Here is a 16,125-nt window from a genome sequence, read left to right as displayed (position 1 = left end):
TTTGTCTCGAGTATGAGATTTTCTTAAACTATAATACTTGTCATGCAGTGCAGTCAACAGTTGTACTACTCTCTTATCACTTACGGCGGGAATTGATGCTCTATTGTACAAACACACTATTTTGCCAGCTACTGTATTGGCTACTTGTCCAAAACTAACTCTTTTGTTGTTTACTTTAACTGCTAAATTATACCTCTCATTCAATAAACATTGAAGAACATCCTCTCCTGTAGGGAGCTTGTTAGGCGGCAAGTCTCTTGGTGTACCAAAAAACGGACACTCGAATTCTTGTCTAGTGATCACTGTCTTTGATAATGCCATCATTCATTGCACAATTGTTCAAAAAACTACACTGAAATATGAAATTTGGAACACACACTACGCAACACATCCACCGCACTCAAGAGACAACAGCAGACTTGCGCACAAAATGGCGCGGCGGACCACTGTTTTGGCTGCTTGCAGCGGTATCACGTGACGCGGCGTGGGTCGTTGACCCGCTAGTGGCGCTGGCCTGCAGCAGAGAAGGGGGTATCGGAGCAGCGGAGAGGGCGCACACAGTAAGTTTTGTATCGCTGTGCGCGATCGAAAAACCAAGCCTAATTACGTCTGAATTTATTTTTCTTTAACTATCAGAACATGTATAATCAGATATTAGGTATTACATTATTGATATCTGTAACTATACATGAAAAGAAAATAGGGCAAAAATCTGATTTTCTTGTAATTTGGCTATATTTGGATGTCCATGCGCGAACGGAAGATGTTGAAGTGCAATACCGGTATTTTTATATTAATTTATTAGTGTGTCGTAGATGACATTTTTCAGTATTACATATAAAATATCGTAAAAAAAAAATTATTACAAATTTTCAAAAAAAATTATTTTTTTCAAAACTTTAGAGCTCATGCGCGAACGGATGATAACATCCAATAATTTTAATATTTTTTCCTCTTTTTAGTCATACCATTTAGCAACTTTTCCGCGGTATTACGATCCGAAAAAAAAATATCAATTTTTTTCGACCCACCCTAATATGCATATGATATTTAATTTTTGCAGTATAATTTGCGATAGTTTATTATAGCTCTAATTCATTAGATGAATGGCTCTACCTATTCCATCAGGTGCCGAATCTTGCACCCTGAGATAAAAATATATATTCGATACAAAGAAATCTACTAAGTACTAGAGATTTTAATATATATATTTGGATTATTAGTGGCTAATTTATCAAGCTGATCTTAAAGCACACATTTTTAATTGAATTGTCCAAGTCGACAAGTATTAGCAAGCGCATATCGCAGCTACATGCAAAAGAATGCATATGATTTTAAGATAAAGGCACATGGTAATGATTCGTGCCATAAATCTAGAATATAAAGTTTAGCCTGTGATATTTTATTGATTTCAATTATTGTTCTATTTTTATATTATATTTTTTATCGCTCTATATATATATTTTTTGCCTCGATTTATTTTTTGCATTATTTGTGTAATATATGTATGAAACGTTTATGGTGTGCAATTTATTTATTATTCCTCAACACTATTGTATAAGTATCATATTTATATATATTTATTTTTTATTGAATTACAAGAGTTATAGGAGAAGCCCATACCTAGGCCTATCAAGATTTTTTTAAGACTGATTACTATTAGAAAACCACGACCTTATTATAAAATTATATCAAATCTCATGCTTTACAGACTGATGCCAAGCAGGAGGCTAATCGTTATTTAAATATAAAGAATAACGTGACATAAAGACATGCCGTACCAACGTGGGACTGATGATGAGAGCCAAGCTCATTGAATAATTATTTGAAATTAAGTCAATAACCATATTGAAAATTATAGATAACTTATACGAGTTTTGAGGAAAACTGGCGAAGTGAAATTTGTATTACTTTTTGGGGAATCAATAGCTTTAAATAAAGAGAAATTATATGTTTTAAAGAAAATTTTATATTATTAGTACTGTAAAAAATACATGTTTATAGAGAGAGATTATATTTTATAAGCCTAAACTGCTATTACTTTCTAGTCAAAAATATATTATGTGTTTAAGCCGGTTGGAAAATAAGTCACAGCCTGTAAACTAGCCAAGAATAAATTAAAACAAAACATTGGGGGCGCTAGAGCATTATAGAAAACTTAAGTATAAATACCTTGTCGTATGAGTATCCAAACACTTTACACATCACTGTTTCACTGTAAGTCCCGGTTTGTGTCTCTTTTTTAAGCATTTTCGCTTATCATTTATCACTTTTTAATTAGCATTTATCATATCTGATATAATGAATCACACTCCCGCAAACTCTGAAGTTTCATATATGTACGGCGGTTGCACAGATCCCACTTTGTCGACTCCAAGCACATCAAACCCCACCACGGTAGATGCCAATACGCCACGAGAAAGGGAACCAGGAAGCGTCGGGTCGATAGTCTTCGATCCACCAGGTCTGCAACCTCTATCATCCACTCGAATCGACGCCGCTGACACACCATTGAATCAACAGATAGTAGAGATCAACTTTGAAGGGGGCGAGGAGCAGCCTGCAGAACCCGCATCGCCGGAGGCCGAGTCACACCTGAGCAAACAAAGTATATTTTCAATCACAGAGTTAGATCCGCTTCAAAAGGTAATAATGGAACAAACTAGCAGTACTTTCAACATTATGTTACAAAAAACAATGGATAATATGATGCAGGAGATTAAAAAAGAGATTGCTACAGTAAAAGAGGAAAATAAACAAACAGTGGAACAGGGCATGAAAGAGACCGCAGGCGCTATAAAATCAGTAGAACAACGGTTGGATAATATTGAAACTAAAGTAGAGAATCATAGGGAAGAATTAAAAGCAATGATAACCCTACAGAAAGAAAGTCAGGATAAAGTTACGGCAGGATTATCGGAAAGGTTGGATACGGTTACCTGTGAGCTCAACGAAAGGATAGATAACCTAACCACACAAATCACTACACCCGTTCAGGATATAACAAATAACATTAAGGCCGATTGCCACCAAGAAATCCACAAACAAATTACCGTTGCCAATCAAACCTTAACAACTACAGTTGACAAAAATATTAACATTATTAAAGAAATACAAAATAAACAGATTAATACGTCCACAAAAATGAACCAACTGCAAGGTAGCATCAACCAAAATACAGAGACCTGTAAAGCTTTAAACGGAACTCTACTAATTCAAAAATCCACTCTGACTCAATTAAATCAAGGAATAAACGCAAATAAAATTACACATAATAGTCAATGGCAGATAACACAGGAAAAAATAACAGCATTAGAAAATCATATTCAACAACGACCTCAAGGGATTCAAACAGACAACCTCAACGTACATAGTATATTACAAGGACTGGGAAAATTTGATAATACTGATCGCCATTTGCAACCTCAACCATTCATTGATCAGATAAAATTAGTACAAACTCTTGCACCTACCTCTTGGAATTTTTGGCGTCTTCGTTTGACTAGTTTATTGATTGGCGAACCCCTGATGTTCTTTCGGAGTAGAGCCCATGAATTTACATCATTGGATGAGTTTGTAGCTGTCTTCCTGGAACAGTATTGGAGCAGAAGTAAACAGTTGGACGTGCTAGCGGACATCATATCATGCGATTTCAACCCTAACTTAGACGGTGCATGTACCACTTTCGTCACTGCCCTACAGTTTAAAAATTCTCAATTGAGCGAGCCCATTAATGAATCGGCATTAGCAAGTATTATTTTAAAGAAGCTACCGTATCAAGTTAGAATGGCACTCGCCACACAACCCATTACTGATTGCAAACAGCTGATAAATCATTTATATGGCATACAGTCTGTGATGGCAATATCAAACCACCGTTCAGACCAGAGATACGCACAAAATCAACATAACTCAAAAATTAATCAGTATAACAGCCAAAATTATGAACCGGTATCATATGATCGCTACCGATCTGCCCCTCAATTTAAACGCCGCTATGATCATAATCAAAATAATTGGAATAATAGAAGCTTTCAAAATCGTCAAACAAACCATTATCCACAGCAAACCTACAAAAGAAATTATTATGATGGCCGTGATCGATTAAACTCAAATAATAATTACACTCAGAATAATTATAATAGAAACTACAAACCGCCACCTCATCAAATAAGTACAAATTATACATTAGCGCATGCAGTAGGATTGAATCAACAAAAAACCCGGAACCCAGCACCCAACGACCCGCCACCAGATATACAGAAAACTACAGCTAATAAACCAGGACTATATGATACCCCCGATATAACAAGCATAAGCTCAAATGAAACAAACCAAGAAAAGCAGGATATTTCAACGTCATACACCACATTCAGAAATGATTTACTGGAGACTTTGTCACAAGAAACACAAGATAACCCACCACCAGACACACAGGAGCCCGTACAAGACAGCCTATCACAAAAAACCGCCGCCCAACATGCAATTAAAGCCAGCCGCAAGCATCAGCCTCTATTAAGTTTCCTGTTCCCCACCGAAGAGCAACCTGCCACCGAAGAGTCACTGCTAAATATAAACAGCCACCAGGATCATGCTATAATCAAGGAGTTGGTGGATGCAGAACAAATTAAAAATGTAACAGATCCGTGCACTGAACCTACAACCGCCTATCAATGGACACCACCGAAGCAGACAGAGGACCCCAAGATAGAGGATCAAGAGGACGACACCAGGGAGGACGGCATCCAGGACAAGAGGAGCGACCACCGTAAGGCCCGGAGACGGAAGCGCCCGAGGACACCCGACCGGCATCAAGACGAGGAGGACAGCATACAGGACCGTAGGAGCGAGCACCGTAAGGCCCGGAGGCGAAAGAAAAGGAGGAACCGCGCGCGCGCATACCGGCCGCATGCACGGTTCAAACGCCCGAAGAGGACACCGGACCGACACCGAGGAGGACAGGAGCGGACCGACGGCGTGCATCCGCGGCACATACGTTTCAAGAGGGCAAACCAGCTATGTGACCGGCAAAATGGACGTAATAAATGGGATAAAAACGGAGCTACTAAAAGGACTACTACGGATTCATGCATGGGCAACAACGAAATGGACTACTTATTGAGATTAATTAAGGATAAACGGTGTTTGAGAAGAATGGAAGCAATAAAAAATAATATTATGAAAGTGAAAGTACCTGGATATTATGCTATTGAAAAGATGATGAATGTTTTGTTATGGTGTTTAATATTTGTTATGATGGCTGTGATATTAATAAAAGACTGTGTTGTAGATAGGATGGAAAATATTATATTGTTATTATTAAAAGAATCCAGTATTGATGAATGGAAAGTTAATATTATAAAAATAGTTATTGTTGTGAGCCTACTAATTTATAATGAACCGAGATCAAGAATATTAAATGATAATGAAAGGAAGGATGAGTTAAGAGTACAGATTGATTGGAATAAGAATGGATTGAAAGGAATTATCATAAATGAAGCTTGGAATTATTTAAAGGAATACACCAGATACAAGGGCTTTAAATTCATGAAGATAAATTATCAATTAGGACAGCCTCACCAACAGATAGCAGATAACCGAACGGCCTACAGCAACATCTACAAACAGAATTCAAGAAGATGCAAGTAAACCATGAAATTTCTACATGCTATATCGTCGAATTTGAAAAAATACGATAAGAAATCAAGGAAAACATTATTATCAAACCGATTACTGACCTTCCTTAATAAATTTAATCTTGGCATAGGACCGCATGGCAACAATCCAGTGTTTTAATTCCTTCCAGCCGTTAGAAGCCTGCAATAAGAAAAAGAATAATTTTTAAATGTGTAATTAAATTAGCTACATCAACTAAAAAAGGACACAAGCGGGGATAGTATATTTAAAATTTGTAAATTACCTTTAAAGAGAAAAAATGCAGCAGTTAGGTTAATTATGAAATTCGACAGCAAATTCTGCAGAGCCAGTGACCAGCTGGGCAAGGCCACCTGAATCAAATATGTAATGCCTGCAAACATATAATTATGAAAAAGTATGGTTACCCCAACATTGTTATTTATTATTGTTATTTATCATATTTATTAATGTTAGTATATTTATTTATATGTTTTATATTTATTACTTTTAATTATGCCACGTTTGTTACCTGAAAAGACCTAAAGTGAATACAAGCTACCAAAAAACCAAAGAGCCATTAGCAAAAGAAAAGTATTGTACCTGATGTATAGAAAATTATTTGTATCAAGACCTAAGAAATACTATAAGATATAAGCCCAGAAGTTTGTGAATCGAAATTATTGTCTAAAAGGAATCATTTATGAGAATTATGAAATGTGTGTAGTTAGGTTGGCGGCCCTGCAAGCGGCGAATTTAAAAATTACTATGTTTTAAGTGTTGTCAGGAGGAGTGCGTTTAGAAGTTTATATTTATGATATTTTATGTGTGTTGAGGAGGAGAATTTGTTATTGTATTTGATAAAGGTATAAAGGAGATGCAGCAAATATGTCTGCGAACTGTGATAGAAGTATGAGAGTATAATTTATAAATAAAGTATAGTGTATATCGATGTATTGAAGGGTGGGTTTTCATTAAAAACATTGTGATTCTCAAATATTTTGAATTCAAACCCAGGGGCGCGTGTAAAGTATTAAATCTGGGTAGATAAAAAGCCCTAACAGAAACAGTAATAGGTCTGAAAATAAAGTAACCGGCTAATATCGCCAAATAGATAATAACTAAGATTAGATAGCATCAGCTTGTTCTGGCTAAATGGTACAAAAACCTAAAAAGGATTTGAAGGAATTTTATTGCTCATAAATAGATTATTATATAAAATATTTGAAGATTGAGGTTATGTACATGTATTCACGGATCGGTGACCTAGAGATCGATCAAACCGAGAAACGTAGAATCTGACCAAAACCCCTTGGCAGAGCTTTATTGCAATCAGATGGTGTGCAATGTGAAAAAACACCTGATCACGTGGCTAATTATTAGGTAGCATGGAATTAATATTAATGTATAGAATATTAGCTAGCATGTAAAGAGCATAAATAAAAAACCAAATAAAAATAATTTAATGTATTCAGGAAATAAGAGGTACCAGGCGCATGAATACCAAATAAAATTTGCATGCACCAATAGTAAAACGGCAGTTAATAGGCGGCAATTGTAGGCCAATTCAAAAATATTTATATATATTTCTATAAATGTTCGGAATCTATGTTAAATTGTTATATAGTCTATGTTATCGATATGGCTCGAAAGCAAAGAAATTATTAATCATACAATCTAAGCAATATTTTGGTATTTTTTGTAAGATCTATTTGAACCTAAATGGCGGAGGACTAAGATATTTAAATTTTATGCTAATTTGAAAGTCGGAAAGAGGATTTGTAAAACTTGAGAAAGGAGAACCAGCACTCGCCAACCAAATGCCACCAGGAGAGGACCCCAAATATTGTAGAGCGTAGTACCTTGATAATGATTTTGTAAAAGTTAAAGTTAAATTAAATTATTAAATTTCTTAAAAGACTTCGTGATGCTATTGTGAAGCAGAAGTCATTTTCATTTTTAAATAAATTTATAACCCCTTGGAGGAGACGATTCCGGCTACCATATTCCCGGACCACATGGAGTTGGATCGACATCGGCGGCTTATAAGAAGATTTTCGACACGTGAGTGATAAATATTGAATTAGTGATGGGCGCCCTAGTGCTTCGAATTAATCTAATGATCAAAGCTAGCTCGTCGAAAGGGTTTTTATTATAAATTAAGAAATTAATAAGAGTAATACTTGCGCAAGTAAAATTAGTATTAAAGGTATTTATTTGAAAGAAAAATATAGATCAATATTTCAGAAATTTCTATTAAATCAAAGAAGTACAAAATCTAGGCTATTAAAACATATGCATATGATATTTAATTTTTGCAGTATAATTTGCGATAGTTTATTATAGCTCTAATTCATTAGATGAATGGCTCTACCTATTCCGTCAGGTGCCGAATCTTGCACCCTGAGATAAAAATATATATTCGATACAAAGAAATCTACTAAGTACTAGAGATTTTAATATATATATTTGGATTATTAGTGGCTAATTTATCAAGCTGATCTTAAAGCACACATTTTTAATTGAATTGTCCAAGTCGACAAGTATTAGCAAGCGCATATCGCAGCTACATGCAAAAGAATGCATATGATTTTAAGATAAAGGCACATGGTAATGATTCGTGCCATAAATCTAGAATATAAAGTTTAGCCTGTGATATTTTATTGATTTCAATTATTGTTCTATTTTTATATTATATTTTTTATCGCTCTATATATATATTTTTTGCCTCGATTTATTTTTTGCATTATTTGTGTAATATATGTATGAAACGTTTATGGTGTGCAATTTATTTATTATTCCTCAACACTATTGTATAAGTATCATATTTATATATATTCATTTTTTATTGAATTACAAGAGTTATAGGAGAAGCCCATACCTAGGCCTATCAAGATTTTTTTAAGACTGATTACTATTAGAAAACCACGACTCAATTATAAAATTATATCAAATCTCATGCTTTACCGACTGATGCCAAGCAGGAGGCTAATCGTTATTTAAATATAAAGAATAACGTGACATGTCTTAAAAATGATATAGTTCTTGCAGTCAGAGCCTTATGGGGTGTGGGATATATGATTGACCAATGAGTTGTCCCTGCTCCAAGATTTTCATATTTTTATCGTTGATAAATCTGAACTTGAGAACACTTGAATTAGGAAAATAACTATAAAAGATGGAAAACAAGAAGTGAGGATAAACATAAATTTACTTTTCAATACTCGTAGTCGTGATTCTCTACCATTACTTGTCATGAAAATTCATTAGTAATCAAGGCTATGTTGGAAGTTGAAAAAGTCAACACCGCAACAGCTATAGAATGTATGAAATTTGATGACTCAATGCATACTGGTCTGTACGACTAGGCCTATAATACTGTTTATAAATGAATAAATCAATATTGTTTCGATGCTGACAAATAATCTCTTGTTAGGTAGATAGAGAGAGCTCACCAATCTACAGTTCAATAGCTTAAAATTGATAAATAAGTCTATAATGTGAACAGTGACGGTTCATTAACTTCAGAGTTATATAATAGTTCATCTACAGAATACTCTGTTATATCAGTAGTATGTGAAATTCTGGTTATCAGTTCACGAGGCATTATTTGAGGACTCTAAAGAGTAGAATTTTTCAGACCAGGGTGTATTAAATAAGTGGCAGTGCAGTGATTTTTCTGAAATAGGCTAAATATAAGGACTCTCTCTGCAATTACAACAGATCCCAGTTAATGAATGGGCTCATTAGGCGACTGCCCAGGGGCGTAAAATTCGGTTTTTTAGTGAAAAGTAAAAAAGTAAAAAGTTTTTCAGTATTTTACAAAGAACTGGGATTAGAATAGAGCATTGAAATAAATCAAAGATAAAGAATATTATGTAAAATAAACTAAAAGTTATTCCTGTACAATCAAAATTTATCACTGATAGCCCCAGAACAGGTTGTTTGGGGCGTAAATCACAATGTAGACTGGGCCTTGAATTTGATTATTGTTTATTTATTTCATTCATTTGCACGAGCACAAAATCAAATAAATGATTGGGAGGGAATCAAAATTTACAGTGTTACTTAACCATAGTGATAAACTATCTCTTTCGTAGTGAAATTCTTGTCATTTTTAATTGAATTGCTGCGCTGTCCTATTGTTTACATTGATTATTTGGAGAGACGTTTGATTTGAAGCCATTATCTGGTAAACACGGATAATGTTTTATTGTAGCCTTCGACCTGAGCTGTGTGTCATTCTTTGATTACTCTCACAGAGCAATTTGTATACGCTGTGTGTGTGAGAATGATAGGACATCACCATAATTTGTTCTATTTCCTGGTTTTTCTGTGCCCAGTTTCATTTGGAGAAGGGGTTTCTCCGTACACCACCGTGAAACCTCGTGTTAGATGTCAGGTAATGATAACGCTTTTCAACATTTTTCATTCGAATTTCCAAATATAGTTTCCGAACTTGACAAGCTAGGAACCAAATCAGTTACCGATTTTGTATATAAACTAGGAACGTGATTTGATAATTGGGAAACGAATTTGATGTTAATTGATTTCGAAATTGAATGAATTTGCTTCTGAAGATGTTTAATTCATCTATAGTCTCCTACGAGAGATAGGCCTACTCATAATATTATTGTGAGCTCTAGCTCATCTAACATAATTCTAGATTCTGATCCTTGAATGAAACGTAATATTCACTCAAATACTAGATTCATAACGTGAATATTGTACAAATTATTAGAAAAACATATTAATTTCTTATTATTCATAATAAATCAACTTTGATTTCTCAATAGATTCATCTATTCCATCTAAGTCTCTAATTGTGCTAGGTTTTTTACTTCCCTTGCCCTATTACCATAGATAAACAATAGCATGAGTAGATATCCCATGTTATAGGGAATTTATGTCGCAACTTTTACTGTTATCCCAAGCCGATAGTTCACATAGTTCTTTCCTATGTGACTCTTTCCATAGTTCTCCCAGTGTGACACTGGTAGACTCTCAAATTGTGCCGTTCATACACTCTCACCCCAACAAAACAGTAAAAATTGACAACAATCGACAGTAATCGGCTTGAGATAACAGTAAAATTTGTGACATAAATTCCCTATACCATGGGATATCTACTTACGCTATTGTTTCTCTATGCTATTACCATAGGTAAGGAAAGTATTGTTTTCCAAAAAAATTAAGGTACCCTAATCTCAAATTTTCTACACGTTTCAAGGTTCCCTAAGTCCAAAAACATGATTTTTTAACATTCACTCTGAATTTGACATTGACTTGAGCTTTTCACTGTTGACTGGTCTAACAAAAATATCTAGATTTCTATTATTCGACAAACCATCTATGAAATCATATAAACATGATTTTTTAACATTCACTCTGAATTTGACATTGACTTGAGCTTTTCACTGTTGACTGGTCTAACAAAAATATCTAGATTTCTATTATTCGACAAACCATCTATGAAATCATATATAATAAGATCCAATAGATTTTTAATGTGTGTTCCTTGTCGTATTGCTTCGAGTGGTATACCATGATAATGATGGAATAAGAAAGCGAGTTGAATAAATGTTGAGTGATTTCAAAATATGAGAGAGATTGCAGGGTTTGATGGATGATAAGTTTGGAATCAAATACAAATGTTGTGATTTTATTTAAAATTGGAGATTAAAGTCAGTATACTGATGAAATAATAAGACTCATTACACACATTAAAAATCTATTGGATCTTATTATATATGATTTCATAGATGGTTTGTCGAATAATAGAAATCTAGATATTTTTGTTAGACCAGTCAACAGTGAAAAGCTCAAGTCAATGTCAAATTAAGAGTGAATGTTAAAAAATCATGTTTTCGGACTTAGGGGACCTTGAAACGTGTAGAAAATTTGAGATTAGGGTACCTTAATTTTTTTGGAAAACAATACTTTCCTTACCTATGGTATTACCATAGATAAACAATAGCATGAGTAGATATCCCATGGTATAGGGAATTTATGTCGCAACTTTTACTGTTATCCCAAGCCGATAGTTCACATAGTTCTTTCCTATGTGACTCTTTCCATAGTTCTCCCAGTGTGACACTGGTAGACTCTCAAATTGTGCCGTTCATACACTCTCACCCCAACAAAACAGTAAAAATTGACAATAATCGACAGTAATCGGCTTGAGATAACAGTAAAATTTGTGACATAAATTCCCTATACCATGGGATATCTACTTACGCTATTGTTTCTCTATGCTATTACCATAGGTAAGGAAAGTATTGTTTTCCAAAAAAATTAAGGTACCCTAATCTCAAATTTTCTACACGTTTCAAGGTCCCCTAAGTCCAAAAACATGATTTTTTAACATTCACTCTGAATTTGACATTGACTTGAGCTTTTCACTGTTGACTGGTCTAACAAAAATATCTAGATTTCTATTATTCGACAAACCATCTATGAAATCATATATAATAAGATCCAATAGATTTTTAATGTGTGTTCCTTGTCGTATTGCTTCGAGTGGTATACCATGATAATGATGGAATAAGAAAGCGAGTTGAATAAATGTTGAGTGATTTCAAAATATGAGAGAGATTGCAGGGTTTGATGGATGATAAGTTTGGAATCAAATACAAATGTTGTGATTTTATTTAAAATTGGAGATTAAAGTCAGTATACTGATGAAATAATAAGACTCGTATGGATTTTCTGTAAGCTTTTCAAAAGATCACAGTAGGTTATAATTCTACATGATCATTTCCTGAGTGAGAAAATGAATTTCTAAAAGATGTTGATGTTGTATGCCTAATGTAACGATAAACTTTATTTAAAATATGAGCTCACCAACACACAGATCATAAATAATGAACATAAATTGGAACAAGCACGCACACGCACTGGGTCCCAACTTGATTTGCTGTTGAATGGGGGTGGCATGCATTTCCAAAGTTCTTGCTATTATGAAAGATTTATTATAACTCCTTCCAGATAAACCATCTTCATTAAGGTTTTTGTTGATGATCGTATCACGTGATTTGTACTTGTAAAAATATAGCTCCTCGAGTATAACCATCTTACTCGAATTAATTTTCCACAAAATGTTTACAAGACAATGATAGAAAGGTGATGGTCAAGGAAACCTTGATAATATCAACTCTTCAGTTTTTTTAAATGAGAGTAAAACAGTGAAAATTCTCAAAATCTTTCACAGATGTAGATTTAGATTCTCTCACATCACTCTTTCATTTAACACCATTATGTTCCCCCGATCACTCAAGTACTACAAGTTATTGGATTATATTGTAATTGAAATACAACATAATAATATCAATATCGGGGCACCGAGCTTTGCTCGTTATTTTTATTTATTGATAAACAGAACACAATTCTCTAAAATGATCGTGTTTATATTTTACAGCTGGCTATACGTCAGCTTATGAATTTCGGGGATGCGATATTTTGATTTTTCACATACTCACTTTTTTACCATCCACAGCTGTTTCAGCCAAGGATGAATTATACTTTTAATGTCGTTCAGAGAGTTTTCTCAAGGATGAGACCTAGTGCAATCGAATCTTTATATCATAAACCTACTATGCTCCAAATTTCGTGAAAATCGTTAGAGCCGTTTTGAGATCCGTTAAACATAAATAACCAGATATAAAAATAGCCAGATATAAAAATAACCAGTTATATAAATACAGAAATTGCTCGCTCAATATAATAGGATTGTTGTATAGCTTCCTAATCTGTTATAATTTGATATATTTTTTATATTTCAGCTGCTGAGGACTTCAATTGACGAACTGCTGAGTCACACATCCGAATCGATAAGGAATAATGGTTTGGACGCCATACATGTCAACAACCTCACAAAAACCATTGAGCGACTTCGCAGTGGGACAGCCGAGGTGCACGGTTCGGAAGGCACCCTCACCGATCTGAGCACGATGCGTCTGCAAGGCGAACCCCGTTTCACCACCAACACCACTGTAGGATTTCATTTGACTATCGATAAACTGAGAATTGTGTACAACAACTACGACCAGCAATTTGATGGAGTCCGACAGGTGGGGAGAATGACCATCAAAGTGAAGGTTAATGCTTTATATATTGAAATCAAATCATACAACAAATCCAAGGGATGTGGAGATGAAGTGTTAAATGTTTATCCAAAGAGATTTGCGCGAGTGATTTTCGAATACGAGGATAAAAATGCTATATCTTTCTCGATGATGGGCTCTAGAGACTGGCCGTGGATTAAACCGACCGACGTCCAAGAAGTCATTTTCCCTCTAGTCAACGACGTTGTCAAGAAATCAATTAATTCTGCTCTGAAGCGCTACAAGTTTTGTGAACATAGACCCACTTCAATTTGTACGTAGTGAGTTGTCAGTTACACTACCACAACAATATCATTCTTACACACAGTATCTGAACAATGTCAATCAATCAATAAAAAAGTTAATAATAAAAAAACGAATATATTGCACGAAGAGAGTTATGAAAACTTCAAATAAATATTGGAAATATTTAATGTGAGTTCATTTTTCTCTGTGGTCCATGATTTGTTAATTGATTCAGTATAGTCACAGATACCTAGGTATGCTGTGTATGTTGTTACGGGTTTGTCACTACTGTATTTCTATATTCATAATAATAGTACAAATACGTAAAGAGAAAAAATAGCATAAGAAGATATTCCTTGATGATAAAGGTGGTCCATGTTCCAAATTCCAAGCCGATTTTTGTTATCTCAAGCCGATTATTACGACTACTGTCGATTATCACGGTTCTGTTTTGTTCTCCACAAAAAAGAACTACATGTATCATCAGCTTAATTTAAACAGAAATATGGAACATAAACACGGGAAAATCATACCACGGGATGTCTTATTATGATATATTTTTCTCATTCACTTTGGTTATACTTCATTACATACAGAGAGTGAATGAGTGATATAAACGTGACGAAAACGAGTTATTCTTTCACAATATCAAACGTTGAATTGTGTTATCGATAATGAGATGAATAATTATCGAATAATACAAATTTTCCTCTTGTGACTTTAACAGGCTACTTCCTCTCATAAGATCATTCCCATAAGAATTGTAAGTATTTTTCTGTGTTTGCTGTACCGTGTAACATAAAGAAAACCTACCTCTAATAGCAAACGGTCTATTATTTGATTCAAAATCAATAATGAAATGCCTTGTTGCTACCAAAAATGATTAATGTATTTTTCATGTTTTCCCATTTTAATAATCACATCGTCCCCCACCCCCTCCAATCAATGCCAATCTGTTTGGAATAGATAAGCCACTTTTTCCAATAAATTGTCATCACGATCCAACATGTTTTATAAAGTGATTGAATCGTCATTTATACTGAAACATGTCGAAACAGTCTGAGAAAATTCGGAGTAAATATAACGTTATTCAGTGTTTGGGAAATTAAAATGAACACGGCATGCGAGTTTGTAACACACCTACGGCTTGAATATTCCATTACCCACTCCAACTCTTTAATCACTTCGCCGTCAGCAGCGGTCTTATCGTATTAAACTTTGCAGCTGTTAGTGACATGTCAACTTTGCTGTTGTTCACTGCCAAGACAGCCGTCTTTCTCTCTTAGCAACAATCTTAAATTTAGGAATCCATATTTCAGCACTTGCAAGCTCCTTTGCAGTTACCTCTTGAGAATGATTTCAAATAAGAATATTTTCAATGAACTTATCGCTCATCAGAATAGAAGAATCTTTCCATCCTGATAAGCTACAGAAGAATAATTTCTTGAAAAACTTTTTCAAAGCCAGTTTGAATATTCTTCTACTCTTACTAATATCATTCTACACTTTTCCAATACTTTGAATGGACATAGTAGTCTTAAGTTTTATTAATAAGAGGCTGTTAACCTGCTTGTTTAACCTGGCGAATATGGACATGACGTCCGAAAGCGATCCACATTGTGAGTAAGAAGCTAATCGCTATTATTAATAATACTTGGACTGCCATGTCGTATTTGAAGTATTAAGAAAGTGTGCATTAATAAGTAGTTCGTAATGGAAAGTGATTATTGAAGAGTGATATTATTCATTTGGTTTTGTTCGTTACTGAGCTTCTTTAAATTTGTTGTTGTTTTATAACGGCTCCATGACCATATTTGGTATTTGGAATACTTGAGCGTCTAGTCCAGCCAATGACAGAGCTCAACCTCTATTGGTCAACAGCTAACGACCAATCAAAGGGCTTCACCCAAACTATATTATACTGCTCAATGATTCAAGACTTCAGTTCACTAGACATTGATAATAATGATGTAGCAACCGAATCTAGTATCTCAAATTTATTTATCCAATCGTTGATTTTGACAACATCAAGTTGGTTTCATTCAGTGGTACGTAATGTTGATGCAACAATCTTAGATGATGTATAAATAGATATTGTTTTCAAAACTTCATACGTTGACTTGTGATAACTATGACGATAACT

The 16,125-nt window shown here is 34.4% G+C and overlaps 1 protein-coding gene across 1 annotated transcript; it reads left to right on the top strand.

Annotated features, from left to right (window-relative positions):
- The first annotated feature begins 9,301 nt into the window (after window positions 1-9,301).
- Window positions 9,302-14,170, top strand: LOC120349795. The gene is made up of 2 exons (XM_039420534.1): window positions 9,302-10,036; window positions 13,416-14,170. Exons 1-2 carry the CDS (start codon window positions 9,926-9,928, stop codon window positions 14,016-14,018), a joined length of 714 nt encoding a protein of 237 aa, XP_039276468.1. The 5' UTR covers window positions 9,302-9,925; the 3' UTR covers window positions 14,019-14,170.
- Window positions 14,171-16,125: the final 1,955 nt, after the last annotated feature.

Source organism: Nilaparvata lugens, chromosome 2 (assembly GCF_014356525.2).
Source record: "Nilaparvata lugens isolate BPH chromosome 2, ASM1435652v1, whole genome shotgun sequence".
In the NCBI taxonomy this organism is placed as follows: Eukaryota; Metazoa; Arthropoda; class Insecta; order Hemiptera; family Delphacidae; genus Nilaparvata; species Nilaparvata lugens.
Note: the sequence above shows the minus strand (reverse complement) of the source record. Positions and strands in the feature narration are given on the sequence as shown.

Coding starts and splice junctions, on each gene's coding strand:
- LOC120349795 (XM_039420534.1), top strand. CDS start 9,926: ATGATAGGACATCACCATAATTTGTTCTATTTCCTGGTTTTTCTGTGC. Junction 10,037..13,415: donor AACCTCGTGTTAGATGTCAG/GTAATGATAACG, acceptor TTTATATTTCAG/CTGCTGAGGACTTCAATTGA.